Source organism: Colobus angolensis, unplaced genomic scaffold (assembly GCF_000951035.1).
Source record: "Colobus angolensis palliatus isolate OR3802 unplaced genomic scaffold, Cang.pa_1.0 Scaffold253, whole genome shotgun sequence".
NCBI classification, from domain to species: Eukaryota; Metazoa; Chordata; class Mammalia; order Primates; family Cercopithecidae; genus Colobus; species Colobus angolensis.
This window is the reverse complement of record NW_012115744.1, coordinates 1155398-1172649: the sequence shown is the minus strand read 5'-3', so window position 1 is coordinate 1172649 and position 17252 is coordinate 1155398. Positions and strand designations below refer to the sequence as shown.

The following is a 17252-nucleotide window of genomic DNA, read 5'->3' as shown; positions in this document are numbered from 1 at the left end:
AAAATTATCGGGCTAAAAATGACAGTAGTACCAACACTGAGAAATGCTCATTACAGGATATATTTAAGGTGGGTGGTCACTAGTATCCATTTTACAGATATGGAAATTAAACAGAAAGGTGTTAAGTGACTGCCAAGCCCCCACAGCTATTGGGTGGCTGAGGGGGCCCCAAATCCTAGCCTACAAGGGCCCGGCCCTTGGCTCTTCCAGGTGGTGAGTAATCTATAAGCACAGTCCTGAACACCAGGCAGGTCTAGGATGCAGCTCCCAGGCAGGTGACTGCCGCTGCCTGCCCATCAGCGTGGGGGCACCTTGAAGAATAAGCAAAAAGCTCAGTAGCCAGGTGGTCTCAGAGAAGGTGCTGGGGCTTGGAGATGGGAGGGTCGGAAGGCACAGGGGTGGGAACCGTTAGGGAGCCTGGGCCTGGGGCAGGACCTGGGATGCAGCCACGGGCAGAGGAGCTGTGGGCAGGGCCAGGATGGGGGCAATGCCTGGGGCAGGGCTGAGCAGAGAGCTGGGGCTGGGCGGGGACTAGGGTGAGGCGGGGACAGGCAATGGCAGAGGAAGTAGCTGGGGCCAGGGCAGTACCCAGCACTGTGCTGGGTATGGCCAGGGTGGGGCCACAGGCGGAGCTGGCCATGAGCAGGGTTTGGGAGGAGCCAGGGACAGGACTCGGTTCTGAGTGAGTGGGGCGAGAGTCTCACCTTGCTCTCTGCAGCCAGGATGACCAGGCAGCATGCCTCCACGGGCCCAACTGCACTCTCCGACAGGGAGCCTGCACTGAGACCTCTGGAACTTTCCGCACACAGACTCTGGCTGGGGGAGATCCCTGGGTCCTGGGCTAAGAAGTCAATACCATCTCAGGTTAGTGCAGTGAAAGGGCAGGCATGGGGGCACTTGAGGCAACAGCTGAGGCCGCTATGGAAACAGGCTGAGAGGACCTTTACCTGGCTCAGGCACCCACAGAACGACCTGGGTGAAGGGCCTGCACCAGACACACCTTGCTTCTCTAAAGAAGGGTGGAAACACATGACCCCTGAGCTCCAGGGCACCAGAGCTGCACGTCATCCTGTAGTTTCACATGCTTCAAGTTCACATACAACAGACCACATACACAACTCTGAGAACAGTCACCTCCAGGAGGTTTCCATGTGTTCTGAGGGAGTTCCCTTCTTACAGATGGGTAAACGGAGGCAGGGGGAGGTGAAAGGCCAGGCCTGAGGGCGTGTGAGCTGCACTGTCCACGTGGCAATCTAGATGGTCAGACCCCAGTGCCCTTGTTTCTAACATCCTACCCATCGCCTCCCTAGACAAATGAGGATCTCTTGAAATACATGGAGTAACCCAGTGATTTTCCTGATAGCAGGAGGGAGGCCCATCCCCAGAAAGCAGGGCTCTTACCATCAGTTCGGACCACCCTGGGAGGACTTCAGGACTGAAAACAAAACCTAGAAGTGCCATTAGTGCCAGGGTGTCGGAGGGCAGGCCAGCCTCAGGAGGGAGAAGAAGGCTGTCCCAGGCCAGGTGCAAGGTAGGCGCATGCGCACAGACACAGGCTCCATAAGGGACTGTACCTCAAACCCCACAGTGAGACTCCTGGGGCTGCTCTGTCCCTGTGGCAGCCACTGGCCACAGAACTACTGAGTATGCAAAATGGGATGAGTCCACATTGAAACGTGTGAGTGCAAATTATACACAGGGTTTCAGAGGTAGACAAAGAAAGAATGCTATGTAGCTCAACAATTTTTATATCGATTATATACTGATGTGATAATGTTTTGGGTACAGAGGGCTAAATAAAATATATTATTGAAAATAATTGGCCAGGCGCGATGGCTCATGGCTGTAATCTCAGCACTTTGGGAGGCCGAGGTGGGTGGATCGCCTGAGGTCAGAAGTTCAAGACCAGCCTGGCCAACATGGTGAAACCCCGTCTCTACTAAAAATACAAAAAATTAGCTGGACGTGGTGGTGGAAGCCTATAATCCCAGCTACTCGGGAGGCTGAGGCAGGAGAATGGCGTGAACCCAGGAGGTGGAGCTTGCAGTGAGCCGAGATCGCACCACTGCACTCCAGCCTGGGTGACAGAGCAAGACTCCGTCTCAAAAAAAAAAAAAAAATTTCACTTGTTTCCCTTTACTTTTTTTCTTTTTTTGGTATGAGTTTGGTAAGAAATCTCTACCTTTTAAACATTTTTTAAATGTTGGCTCCCTGGTGTGTACCTGTGGCAGTTCTCAAGGAAGCAGGGTGGGCAGCCTAAGGATGTGGGCAGCAAGTTGTACGCCTCTCCTGTATCATCCAGGAAGTGCTACTGTGGGTGCACGGGTGACCCTGCCACATCTGGCACCAACTCAAGTCACCGCCCTCCAAGCAGTTTCTGCCACATAGACCCTATTGCAGCTAACCTGGCCCCCAACTTCCCTGTTCCTGTGCTATCCCAAATACCAGGGTACTTTTGGTCCAAAGAGACACAGAGACTTGCTTGCACACAGCAGGCACTGAGTAAACGTTAGCTATTCACCTGCCGGTCTCTTATGTTGAGAACTCTGGATTCCTAATCCTAAACACAGCATGGCGGCCCAGTGCAGTGGCTCATGCCCGTAGTCCCAACACTTTGGGAGGCTAAGACGGGAGGATTACTTGAGGCCAGGAGTTCAAGACCAGCCTGGGCAACATAGAGAGACCTCATCCTTAACAAAAAAAGTTAAAATATTTTAAAAATTAAACAATAAACACAGCATGCCTCATGTAACACAGGAGACACAACACTGCTCCGGTGCATCTGCAAAGACAAGAAAGATGGCCCCCAGGACCCAGGGATTCACTCTCTTCCTTTAAATCAAACGTTCTCTCAAAGACCAGAGGTCCTGTTTTTCATCTACTTTTGGAAAATTTCTCACTATGGCGTTCATTCTCTCTCCATTTAAAAAAATCTGTTATCCATTTCCTTTAGCAATGTGTTCTAATAATTAAAGCTGAGAAACTGTTATGCAGGAGAAGAAATAAAGGGGGGGCCTATATCCCCTCTCCACCAGCTTGAAACACCTGCAGGAAGCCAGTCAGAAACTAGTCTCCTCACTCCTTGTCCCTAAGGATGGCCCAGGCCTAAGGCCTCCCGCAGGGTCCAAAGGTAGAAAAACAGGAGGGTCACCATGGTGTTGGACAGTATGGCTAGAAGTAGCCACCAAGCCAGCCTTCTCAGCCAGACAGGGTGAGTAATGTACATGTGTGTAGGTGTGGTGTGTGCCTGTGTTGGGGAGGATGTACGCAAGTCTAAGCTACTGCTACACAGAGAACAAAGCAGAGCAACAGTCACCTTCATAAACCCCACCAGTGTTCCCTGTGTAGTTTGTGACCACAGCAACTCCAAGCATCTAGACTCACAGGCTTTCTGTGGACAGATCTCAAGAGCGCACTCAAGCTGGCAGCTTCATGGCTCAAGGGGTCAATAATGAACACACTCGCCAGATTCTCAATGAACTACTGACCTTAAATGGAACAACAACTTCCCCTCTCTGCTACCTCAAACACAGTATGTGGTCTAGGCAGACCCACTGTGACCCCTTCACACCCTGCCACTGGACCTCTGGAAATGAAAGGCTTTGGGATCAACCCAGTCACCAGCAGAGATCCAAGGAACCCAGGATACTGTCCCTACCGCAACGCCAGCTTTAAAACTCAGGACTGGGAGGGGCAAAATACAGGGAGGGTGAACCATGGTCTCTCCCCTCATCCTCAGTGGCATGAATGCCTGGGCTGGAAGCCAGTGGAAATTAATGGGCAGCTTGGGATAGGGTCCAGTGAGGCATCACTGTACTCACCACAGCCAAAAATAACATTCTGCCCAATTCTGCCCAATTCTATCCCATTGTGAAAGCAGCAGGCAGCAAGGACACACAGAGAGTAACCTCTATGACCAAGAACTCCTGGGAGGTCTGGGTCTCATCTTTGCTGTCCCTGCTTTAAGGACACTGTGCAGAGCTCAAAATGTCAGTCAAGCTGAGGTGAGGTCCCTAGCCACTGCGTTCTCTCTAGGCTCCACCACACCTAGGCAGAGAGGCAACTCCAGTGTACCCAGTGGGAGTCAACAGGAGCCCCGCCGGGCAGAGGAACAGGATACCAGTCCTAAATATTGTATCCCAGTATTGCTGAGTCCCCAAAGGCTCTTACTGTGCCAGTGACTCCCAGTGTCTGGTAACTGATCTCAAGCCCTCTTCTGGCTGATCTCAGAGACAGGAAAGCCAACTCTTGGTCATGACAAACAGCAGCACCCAACACAAAGCTGCAAAAACTGTCTCCAGAACTTCATAAAATTCACACATGTACTCCTTAGGACAAGGACCCTCCTGACCCCTGACCTCCTGTACCTGTCTTCAGGACCACCAGGTGCGCGGCGTCATCCCGAACATAGGAGACGGCGGCGATGTCATGGATGGGCACCCTGAGGATGATATCCTCCCCGTCCCTCCAGGCCAGCTTGACGTTGTATGCAGACAGGCTGAGCACAGCATCGTGCTCCTGAGTCAAGTGTCCCGGAAGCTGGTGGGCTCTCTGGAAAGAACCACAGGGCGTCAGAAATGCAGACTCAGCTGTCAACCGGCATGGGGCTCTTCTCCTGAGAATATTGTGCTGGCTGATGTCACACATGTGACAAATGCTGAGTGAATAAGGTCAGTGTTATTCCCCTCAGAACAGTGCTTGTTCCAGGGACACCAATGCGTTCAAACCATTTGGGGATTCTTCTGGAACTGCCTTCAGATTCGGACTTACGGCACGTGGTTTGAAATATCTTGAAAATGTAAATTCCGGAAATAGCCCAAAATCACATGGAGCAAGTCTCGAGAATCAAGTTAATGTCCATACTAAGGAATAGTCTTTATGGCCAAGAGCCAAGTGTACCCATAATGTGATGAGACTGGCTCATTCCTCACAGCCACGAGGCCAAGTGTACAGGGACCAAGGGCTGGTGGGGGCTGAGGGCTAGTGCACAGGGTTAAGAGGATAGGGTTACCTTTGCATTGTCTATGAAATGCAGGATTTCAGTCCTACTGGAGGGATTCAGGTATCCTGGTATGGACGTTAACTGACCTAAATACTGAAAGAAAGTGAAGAAAAAAAATGCCATGAGAAATGGGAGCTGAGCCAACACCACCATCACTACTGCCGAGAGCACAAACCAACTGCTTCATACTCGGGCCACCAGGCCCATGGGTCTCCAATCTGGCTCGTGTGGAGGGCCAACTCTAGGAAAGAGAGTCCTGGGTTCTTACAGAAATCTCTATTGGCTGAGGACAGTACTGCTCCGTCTCCTACTATTCTACAGTGAAGGTCATCATCAAAAGTCCTGCAGTGGACATCCCAAACTACTAGTACCAAAACTACTAGTTTTGGTAGAATTCATATTCTAAAACAGGGATGGCCAGTGTTTTCTAGTCACTGCTGGGGAAACTGAAAACAATGGCACCATGCACAACTTCACTAAAAAATAAACTTACTCAATTGCAAAAGTCAACGCAGCTGAGAAATGAGCATAAATAGAAAAATGAAGTGCTATGGTTTCAAAGTGTCCCCCAAAAAGCATGTGCTGGAAACTTAGTCCCCAAATGCAACAGTGTTAAGGATGGGGCCTTTAAGAGGTGATTAGGCTGGGTGCGGTGGCTTAGGCCTGCAATCTCAGCACTTTGGGAGGCCAAGGCGGGTGGATCACCTGAGGTCGGGAGTTCGAGACCAGCCTGACCAACATGGGGAAACCCTGTCTCTACTAAAAACACAAAATTAGCTGGACGTGGTGGATCATGCCTATAATCCTAGCTACTCGGGAGGCTGAGGCAGGAGAATTGCTTGAACCCGGGAGGCAGAGGTTGCAGTGAGCCGACATTGCACCATTACACTCCAGCCTGGGCAACAAGAACAAAACTCCTTTCCAAAAAAAAAAAAAGAGCTGATTAGGCAACAAGAGCTCTGCCCTTGTGAGCAGATTAATGCTGTTATCCTGGGAGGGGGTTTGTTATCTCAGGAGCAGGTTCCTGATAAAAGGTCAAAAAATGAATTTGACCCCCTTCCCTCTCCTGCCCTTCCACCTTTCGCCCTGGGATAACATAAGATGCAGATGCAGCCCCTCACCAGCTGTGCCCTTCAACGTTAAACCTCCTGGCCCCCAGAACTAAACAATTTTTTTTTCTTTTTTTTTTGAGACAGGGTCTCACTCTGTAACACAGGCTGGGGTGAGGAGGCGTGATCTTGGCTTACTGCAACCTCTGCCTCCCAGGCTCAAAGCAATTGTTCCACCTTAGCCTCCTGAGTAGCTGGGACTACAGAGGTGTGCCACCACACCTGGCTAATTTTTGTAGAGACAGGGTTTTGCCATGTAGCCCAGGTTGGTCTTGAACTCTTGGACTTAAGCAATCTGCTCACCACAGTCTCTCAAAGTGCTGGGATTACAGGTGTGAGGCACCATGCCCAGCCTAGAAATTTCTATTCATTATAAATTTCCCAGTCTGTGGTATTTGTTATAGCAGCACAAAACAGACTAAAACATTTAGTAAACAGGTTTTTTTGGTCACACATGGCTGTGAGGCACTTGGCTTAGCAAACCTCCATGACACAGGGCCTCAGGTGCAGAAGGCTGTGGGCAGCAGCAGTGTACCTGCTGTGCTCCTGCCTGTATCTCACCAACCACCGTAACATTTTTAATGTTTCTGTTTTTTAAAACGGGTTGCTGACTCTTCCCAAGAACAGGCTTCTTGCACTCAACATTTTTCAGTTGTTCATTACCTCACACAGTTAAGTTCTCTATTAAAAAAGAATGAAATGGGACTTTCCAATTTCTTGTCCAGCTTGTAAAGGGCTCAGAAGTCATCACTCCCATCCTCACAACAAGAAAGCTGGCAAACTTACAATCAATGACTGTTCTTAGATCCATCAGATAATTGAGGTCACACGAAAAAACAATAACCCCAAAGATGGAGAGACAGATATGCAATGCTAAGAATCACAGCTCATTGCGCAGCAGAAACCCTAGAGCCAGCACCAGCAGAGAGGAAAGGGGAACTGATAAATGGCAGAGACTGAGCATGGACCAGTATGAGACAAAAACTCCAGGGGAACAGTCACTGGGGAGGTCCCCATACCAGCCTGAGTTTTACCACTAGGAGCCCCACCAGACTGTCAGGGTGAGACTGGAGAAACATCTCCTCATACTCTGGCAGGAGGAGGGAAAATACATCATTTAAAAGTATAACCAGGCCAGGTGTGGTGGCTCATGCCCATAATCCCAGGACTTTGGATGGCCAAGGCGGGAGGTTTGCTTGAGGTCAGGAGTTTGAGACCAGCCTGGGACATGGTGAGACCCTATCTCTACAACAACAACAACAACAAAATAGTTGGGCATGGCAGTGTGCCTGTGGTGCCAGCTAATCAGGAGGCTGAGGTGGGAGGATCATTTGAGCCCAGGAGGTCGAAGCTGCAGTGAGTCATGATGGTGCCACAGCACTCCAGTTTCCCAACCAACATATAAAGGGCTCAGAGGTCATCTAAAAAAAAAAGAAGAAAAAAAAAAAGAAAAAGGAATGACCAGAGCATTCTGTTATCCTTAACAAAGGCCTTTCCTCAAGGAAAACTATTTTACCAGAGCCTAACCACCTAGGGGTAAGGAAACACCCAATTCCTGCCTCCTCTATCGTTTATGTCTCTCCTAAGGGGGAGGAAAAAAACAAAACTAAGAAGTACATGTGAAGGCCACGGCCCAGGGACACAGGCTCACTAAAACACTGAGACCTAATTCCAGGACTACAGAACACTTCCTCTCCCCTGAAAGCCACATCAACAGGACCCCTGTGTAATAACAGGGATGCACACCTACAAGAACTGCAAGCTTCAGACTCTATTTAAGAAGGAACCTTGAAGAAAACCCAAAAACAATGGAACACAAAAACAAGGACACACAGGAGATTTTATCCCCCAGCATCTACAAGGGCAGCAAACAGTAAACACAGCCCAACTCCCAGCCAGACAAACATATCTCACACTAAGGCCTATTAACCCGATGCCTAAGTTCCTCATATCAGAAACAGACTCAGACATGGTGGAGATTTTGGAACTACCAGATTGGGAATCTAAAACAACTACGATTAATATGGTAATGGCTCTAATGGAAAAAGTAGACATCATGTAAGAATAGACAGGCAGCATAAGCAGAGATGGAAACCCTAAGCAACAATCAGTAGGAAATGCCAGAAAGCAAAAGTCCTGTAACAGCAATGGGGACTGCCTTCGACAAGCTCAAGAGGCTGGACACAGCCAAGGGAGAGACAATCTGAGCTTAAGACTAAGTCAACAGAAACCTCCAAACATGAAAATCAAAGGGAAAAAAGAATGAAACAAAGAAAACAGAATATGCAAGAACTGTGGGACAGTTACAAAAGGTGTAACATATGTGCAATGAGGATATCAAGAGAAAGAAAAGAACACAATAACTATATGGAGTAATGAGAGCTGAGAAGTTCCCCAAACTAATGTCAGACACCCACCCACAGATCCAACGAGGTCAGAGACCACGAAAAGGTAAAAAGCAGGGAATCTACACTGAGGCAACTCACATCAAATTGCAGAAATCAAAGACAAAAAGAAAATCAGAAAGGAAGACTATCTCTTCTGCAGAAATCTGGAGATTTTTTCCACAGAAAAAAAACACCCTACCTATAAAACGGCAAGAAAAAGAATGACACTGGACTTCTCTTCAGGAACTATCCAAGCAAGAAGAGAGAGGGAACTATTTGATTCTGTATCCAGTGAAATTACCCTTCAGAAGTGAAAGAGAAATGATTTTTCTCAGAAAAACAATAACTCAGGGATTTAACATTTCAAGAAAAGTTAAAAGAACTTCTTCAGAGAGAATGAAAATGATATGGTCAGAAACTCTGATCTATGTAAAGGGGAAAAGCATCAGAGAAGAAATAAAGGTAGGTAAAATTAGTATTTTTGTTTTCTTATTTTAATTGCTCTAACACATTAACAGTTTGTTCAAAATAAAATTTGTGTATTGGGTGACTGTAGCCTAAGGATAAATGAAATAAATGACAGCAATGTTATAAGCAGCGGGACGAGTGAATTGGGAATACTTGGTTACAAGGTATTTGCACTACCTGTGAAGCAGCACAGCATTATTTGAAAGTGGATTTTGATTAGTTGTGAATGTATATTGTAAACCTTAAGGCAACCACTAAAATAAATATATATATATACACACACATACATTTTTGAGACAGGGTCTTGCTCTGTCACCCAGGCTGGAGTGCAGTGGCACGATCACAGCTCACTGCAGCCTCAACCTCCCGGGCTGAAGCAATCCTCCCACCAGTAGGTGAGACTACAGGCACATGCCACCAGGCCCAGCTAATTTTTGTATTTTTTGTAGAGGCAGACAGGGTTTTGCCATGTTGCCCAGTCTGGTCTCGAACTCCTGAGCTCAACTGATCCGCCCACCTCGGCCTTCAAAAGTGCTGGGAATACAGGCATGAGCCACCGCACCTAGCCTGTATTTTTTGTTTTTTTGTTTTTTTTTAAGAGACAGGGTTTCACCACATTGCCTAGGCTAGTCTCAAACTCCTAGGCTCAAATGATCCTCCTGCCTTGGCCTCCCGAAGTGCTGGGATTACAGGCATGAGCCACCATGCCTGGCCAAAAGTTTTAAATAAAATATTAGCAAATTGAATCCAATAATATATTAATAATTATATACCACGATCAAGCGGGATTTATTCCAGGTGTGCAAGGCTGATTCATTGTTCAAATATCAATCATTGTAGCGGGGGCGGTGGCTCATGCCTACAATCCCAGGATTTTGGGAGGCCAAGACAGGAGGATCGCCTGAGGTCAGGAGTTCAAGACTAGCGTGGCCAACATGGTGAAAACCAGTCTCTACTAAAAATAAGAAAATTAGGCTGGTCATGGTAGCTCACACAATTAAAAATGGGGCAAATGACTTGACATTTCTCTAAAGATACACAGATGGCTGATAAGCCAAGCCTAATTTTCAACAGCAATAGTAATTAGGGAAATGCAAAAATGTAGGATGGCTACATTTTTTTTTAATAGTGACGGGGGTGGGGTCTCACTTTGTTGCCTAGGCTGGTCTTAAACTCCTGAGCTCAACTGATCCTCCTGCCTCAGCCTCCCAAAGTGCTAGGATTACAGGCATGAGCCACCACACCCGGCCCCGACGGCTATTTAAAAAAGGGAAAATAACAATTGTTGGCAAAGATATGGAGATATTGAAACCCTGTGCATTACTGGTGGGGATGTAAAATGATACTCCTGTGAAAAGCAATATGGTGGTTCCTCAAAAAATTAAACACAGAATAAGCATATGATTCAGTAATTCCACTTCTGGGTATATATACAAAATAAAAGCAGTGGCTTGAAAAGACATTTGTACACCCATGTTCATAGCAGCATGATTCACAATCAACTAAAGCAAGAAACAACTCAAATGTTCATTGACAGATAAGTGAATAAACAGAATGTGGTCTATACATACAACGAAATATTGTTCAGCCTTAAAAGCAACGGAAATGCTGACACATGCTACAACACGTGGCAAGTGAAATAAGCCAGTCACAAAAGGACAAATATTGTATGATTCCACTCACATAAGATACCTAGAGTAGTCAAATCATAGAGACAAAAAGTAAAGCACTGGTTGCCAGGGGCTGTGGGAGGAGGATGGAGAGGCACTGTCTAATGGGAACACGGTTTCGGTAAGAGCTGATGGGAAGCTCTGGAGATGGACAGTGCTGATGGTTGCACAACAGTGTGAATTGACTTTATGCCACTGAACTCTACACTTGAAAATGATTAAGATAGTAAATCTTTTTTTTTTTTTTTTTTTTGAGATGGAGTCTCGCTTTGTCGCCCAAGCTAGAGTACAGTGGTGCGATCTCAGCTCACTGCAACCTCCGCCTCCCGGGTTCAAGCAGTTATCTGCCTCAGCCTCCCGAATAGCTGCGATTACAGGCACCCGTCACCACACCCGGCTAATTTTTTTGTATTTTTAGTAGAGACGGGGTTTCACCATCTTGGCCAGGCTGGTCTTGAGCTCCTGACCTCGTGATCCACCCGCTTTAGCCTCACAAAGTGCTGGGATTACAGGCGTGAGCCACCAGGCCTGGCTGATAATAAATCTTATGTATATTTTACCACAATAAAAAATTTCATCTTATTAGTTTTACTCAATAATTTCATTTGCTATCCCTCCTAGTTTTGCATCATCCACAAATATTATTCTCTGTTCTCAAAAGGGTAATAAAAAATATTGACTACGATGGGGTCACATGTCAAGTGCTTTGCTGAAACAAAAGTACCCCGGAATTAAGTTTACAGAATTGTACAGGAATTCTCCCTGGCCTCCCTGTGGCTGTGATGACACATCACCATCACTATCTTGCTTTTCTTTGGTGTTATCCAAAATCTGGCCACGATGCTTCAAAAACTCAGGCTCACAGACCTCTAAAGAGGATTCACGATTCTACTTTCTTCCTATAGGGATGAATCTTTACTCATTTGAGATTTCTTTCACTGTGAAATATTTATATAAGTAAAGCAACTTTTATCAGTAAAGAAAAAGTACAGCTCTAATCCTTGTTCTAGTATCTGAATAGGACACAGTATGTATGCCTCCTGGACAGTTCTCACAATGGGCTCCCCATCTGCCCTGGGAAACCCTGTCTCCTGGGTGTCCCCTGGCCAACACCCAGTGCCCCTATGGCAATGCCATGCCCAGCCTACACCCACTGTCCCAGCAAGCCAAGAGCACAGCTACGAGAGAGAGGACCATGGTGAAGCAGAGAGAGAGCAAGGGGACATCTGACCAGCCAGCCATCAGCTCCATTAGTTCTGAGATTAGTGAAAAAAGACAGTATGGCCAGGCAGCCTCTCACACACCCTTGCCTGACTGCCAACCACACAGCTCCATGCTGGCAGGCTCACCCCCTCCTCAAGCACCTTGTCTAGGGGTTGGGGTAGGGGAATTGGCTCTAAACAGAAAGTTCTTCTAAAAATAACTTCTGACAAGATACAGTGAAAGTGTTTGTTTGTTTTTGTTTTTTTTTTTTTAATATTGATACCAAATCAGTCTCCCAATAACTTCTCTTTATTGGCCTTGATTGATAAGGTTCCCCATGGCAGGGTCTGGGCCCTGACAGGGAAGGAACAGGATTCTGAGATTTGGGATGGGGATAGCTGGGTAAATGCCTTTGAGAAACTTAGTCCTCAAATTCTTCTTAAAACTATGCCTACAGAAGTGACCTATCCCCTTTTGTTGTACGACAGAAGCCCTCCCCACACTCCTTGCTTGAATATAACACATAGGCCTCAAATGAAATGGGAATCTCATGAGATAATGCTTGCTCTCCCCAGAATCTGCCCTGTCCACTTCTCATGGCTGGGACTCACTACAGGATGTGCCTAACGAGTTCTGACAGAGCTGAAGAATGTACCTGGGAGAGGACCTCAAGGTGTTGGATCCAGGGGGACAGAACATTAAGCTGAATGGGAGATCTTCTCTACTAGGGCACATACTATAACACAGCATTTAACACCCTGAGTGGGGGGTCCAGAGGCCATTCTCAGATACTGCTGGCAGGCTCTTCAAGTTCAGCATAAGTGATGACTCATATTAAAGCGGAGATTGTAGGACTGCTGTGGCAAAGTGGATCCAGGTATCGAAAGGCTCGGACATACTACAATATGTAGTGGACATACTACAATTGACCTACAAAATGACAGGAAAGCCCACCAGCGGCCCATGTCCCTCAGGAGAACATGATGGCATTCCATCAACCATGGCACTAATGAGTGTGCAGAAGGACCATGGGCATCACTGAGAAGCTCTGTGCTGGCCATCCTCCGAAGGGGAAGCTAACCATCAGGTGTGCTTGTACAGAACTGGGCTCCCCAGGAGCAAGGGGATAACAAGACTCTCCCTAGCAGAAGCCAGGGAGCAGCACTGACTCGCATAGAGCAGGTGTAGGTGTCAGCTAGTAACAGGCAGCAAGGTCAAAATAGCAGCCAGGGGAGCCTGGGCTCCATGCAGGGATCTATGGAGACGGCTGACAGAATGCTGGAGTTTCCATGGGCAGGACAGATATGAAGCCAACAAGGGTGCTGCTTAATATATATAAACAAGAAAAATCAAAACGGAATAAGCAGAAGGCTAAGGTGAGCTTCTGCAATGCAAAGTATCAATTCCTGACTCCGTTTCTAGATCTGGAGCAGCTCTCAAACTCAGACACACTGACTGAAGGAAAGACCAAGCCTGCGTGGGAGTCAATCTGCAACACCAAGGCAAGTACACGCCACAGTGATTTCCCCAGCTCTCCCCAAAGCAACTTCATTCACCTGGGTAAAAGTACCATGGGAACTGAAAGTCTTCAGAGGTTTTTGAAATACAGGGTCTGAGACGATGCTGATACTTAGGGACCCAAACTGTCAACGAGGTCCTCCACAGAGTAGGAACATATGGGAGTCAGATAATACATGAAGCCCAGCCAGGTACACCTCAAAGTGCATCCCCTGGATAAAGACTCAACTGGTGGCCATCTGCCCACTTCCCTGAATATAAGAGACGTAATACAAGAGGAACGGACATACTTAGCACTTTGTAGAATCCTCCTATTGGTCCTCTGATCTAAAGAATAAGAGCTACTGAAGTAGAAAAGGCCATTTGGAAGCCCCTGAAATTTATCCTGACCTCTGACCCCTGGCCATAGTAAATCAAAAACAGTATCATTTCCCAGTGGGAAAAGCAAATTAATGCTGCTCTTGAAAACGTAAATGAAACAGGGTAGGGGTCCCCATCTCATGCCCAGTCTGGCTCCTATAGAAACTATAGTGGGTAAACTGTGGTAGATGACTGTAGACTGCCACAAACTGAGCTAAATGGAATCTTTACTCAAGTGAATAAATAATCTTGGGTACATGGTTTGTAGCTATTGATGTGGTAAACACTTCTTCCTCAAAACTATCAGGAACTGTTGATGTTCATGTAGGATGGACAACAGTACATGTTCACGTTCTTAGTGCAAGACTGCTAAGAGTGCCAGCTGCAGGAACAGGTGGCCCAAACCCAAACACTTCCCAGCAGAGGTGTTCTGAAGCCTCTCCCGTGAATTGCACCCACAGCCCAATACACAGCTGACAGAAAGAAAATCCCAAGCATCGTTCACATACTTAGGTACAAGCAAATACACTACAACCCTTCACCGTGGCAGACCTGCCGGCAGGATACCAATTCTGCAGCCCTGATAAGGCATCATCCCCTCAAAGAGACCAACCAGTTGTCCTGTCTGCCGGCCAGCTGAATACTTCAGAACTCCTTTGACCCTGCAATAAGAAACAATTGTTCTGGCAAAAATTAGCACATGCTCCACATAAGGGTTTGCCTCTCCTGCCTGCAGCAGCTGCCAAACTACTCTCCAAGGGCTTGTGGGGCGTGTGGTTGCCGATGTGGGACAGCATGTACCATCACCTTGGATCAAGGGACTCAGTGCTAAAGGAGGTACAGCAGCAGGCACATGACCATGGAATTCAATGTCCCATAAAACACCCTCACGCATGTAATCCCAGCACTGTGGGAGGCCGAGTGGATCATGAGGTCAGGAGATTGAGACCATCCTGGCTAACAAGGTGAAATCCCGTCTCTACTAAAAATACAAAAAATTAGCTGTGTGTGGCCAGACGTGGTGGCTCACGCCTGTAATCCCAGCACTTTGGGGGGCCGAGATGGGCGGATCACGAGGTCAGATGAAGACCATCCTGGCTAACACAGTGAAACCTCATATCTACTAAAAATACAAAAAACTCGCCGGGCATGGTGGCATGCACCTGTGGTCCCAGCTACTCGGGAGGCTGAGGCAGGAGAATGGCGCGAACCCGGGAGGCGGAGCTTGCAGTGAGCCAAGATCGCACCACTGCACTCCAGCCTCGGGGACAGAGCAAGACTCCATCTCAAAACAAACAAACAAAAAAAACAAAAAATCCTAAGCCCCTGGAGCGGTCATCCTGATAAAGCTGTGGCCAGCTGGGAGACTGGGAGATGACACCCTGAAAGGATGCCCCCTCTCCTTTAAGATGCAGTTACATCTAAACCAATAGTTGCTACATGGTGTCATGTCCCCAGTGGGTTGAATGAGGCCTTGGGTCCCACTGAAGTAGTCAGGGCTGTAGTTCATCTGAAGAGGTTTCCAGAAATTATGACCAAATGCCTCTGGAGAAGCTGAGTCTGGATGGAGTGAACTTAACTTGAGAAATACATGGATGAGGGAGCACAGGGTGGAGTGTAGTACAAGCAGTGGTGTCCCACCCAGGACCCCCCGCTGCTCTGAGTGTGGATGGGTAACACCCTAAGCTACTTCTGTCTTCACCGAGCTGTGGCATTCTAGGCTTTAGAGCATGAATCAGGTTGAAATTAACCCGAGTCTATGATTTTCAGGCATCTTTCCCCTCTGCCCTACCCTATCCCCTTCACTCTTTCTCTTGAGCATGCCCTTAACAGATCAGTGGAACATGATCCCCAGTTTCAGGCTCTGCTGCACGAGAACCAATTGAAGATAATGATGAACAAAGATAAATGACAAACTAGGGGAAAACATTTAAAATTAACTTTACAGCAGAGGACTAACTTACCTGACACACTGAGAGCTACTGCAAAGATATAAGAAAAGCAGCAACAACCCACTAGAAAAAATGGGCAATGGATCTAGAAATGTAGTCTGAAAGAGACCTGACTTTTGACCATTTGAAAGACACTCAACCTCACTTATAAGTACAAACTATAATAAGAAAACATTTTTAAAATATCAGACTGGCAAAGATCAAAAAGTTTGAATAAACACTGTGTTCCTCAGAGGGTAGGGAAACAGGTACAGTTGTTCCTCAGTATCTGCTGGGGATTGGTTCCAGGAGCCTCTTGGGATACCAAAATCTGCAGATGTTCAAGTTCCTCAAACAATATGGCAGTATTATTCGCACATAACCTACACTCCTCCTGTATAACAGTCATGCATCATTCGACAACAGGGATACATTCTGAGAAATCTGTCATTTGGCAATTTCATCATTGAGTGAACATCACAGAGTGTAATTACACAAACCCAGATGGTACATATAGCCTCCTACACACCTAGGCTATAAGGTATTGCTCCTATTGCTCCCAGGCTACAACCTCTACAGCATGTTACTGTATGAATATTGCAGGTAACTGTAACACAATGGTGAGTATTTATGACTCTAAATACATTCAAACACAGAAAAGGTAATGCATTGTGCTACAATGTTAAGATAGCTACGTCACTAGGCAATGGAAATTTTTTTAGCTCCCTTATAATCTCATGGGACCATTGCCATACATGTAGTCTGTCGTTGACCAACATGTTGTTATATGGCCAAGACTGTACTTCAAATTATCTCTAGATTACTTATACCCAATACAATGTAAATGTTATGTAAATAATTGCTACACTGTATTTTTAAAATTTGTATTTTTTTTATTGTTGTAGTGGTTTTTTTATTGTTTTTTTGAATATTTTCAACCCACAGTTGCTTGACTCCTCGGGTGAAGAACCTGCAGAGGTAGAGGGCCGCCTGCACACTCACAGAGTCCTCACGTATGCACTGACTTCAATCCTTTATGAAGAGCAATTTGGAAACGTATGTCAAATTAAAAAGTAACCTAGCCTTAGATCTAGAAACTCCACTTTTGTAATTTATCCTATAGGTAGAGTAAAACATGTATAACAGTTGAAAATAAATTAGAAATGCATTAACAAATCACTGGTTAAATAGAGTATGGCACAGCTATCTAAGGGAATATCACGCAACTATTAAAATGGACGAGGCAGTTTTATGTGTGCTAATGTGAACACTCTGTGATAAATCAAGATATACTGTTCAGTGTAAAAAGCAAGGTGCAAACAGTGTACACCATGTAATCATTTGGGAAACAAATGCATGTGTATGCTCATATATGGACAGACTGTAAAGACACGAGAATCTGGTTCAGCAATTCCTCCCACAGAGGACGCATATGATTTCTTTTCACCAAGAATCTCTTTGTTATCATTTGAATTTTGAACCATGTACATAAATTACATATTCAATTAGATAAACATAAATAATACGCTGGGCATGGTGGCTCACACTTGTAATCTATTACTTTGAGAAGCCAAGGCAGGAGGATCGCTTGAGCACAGGAGTTC

At 46.4% G+C, this 17252-nt stretch overlaps 1 protein-coding gene across 1 annotated transcript in view; it reads right to left on the bottom strand.

Moving 5' to 3' along the window:
* CCM2 (cerebral cavernous malformation 2) overlaps positions 1 to 17252 on the bottom strand; it is a 52891-nt gene that overhangs the window by 7205 nt on the left and 28434 nt on the right. Inside the window, exons 3-5 of the mRNA XM_011946784.1 lie at positions 5012 to 5095; positions 4368 to 4551; positions 705 to 841 (exon numbers count right to left, since the gene is read on the bottom strand). Coding sequence (XP_011802174.1) covers positions 705 to 841; positions 4368 to 4551; positions 5012 to 5095 — 405 coding nt within the window. The remainder of the gene's footprint in view (positions 1 to 704; positions 842 to 4367; positions 4552 to 5011; positions 5096 to 17252) is intronic.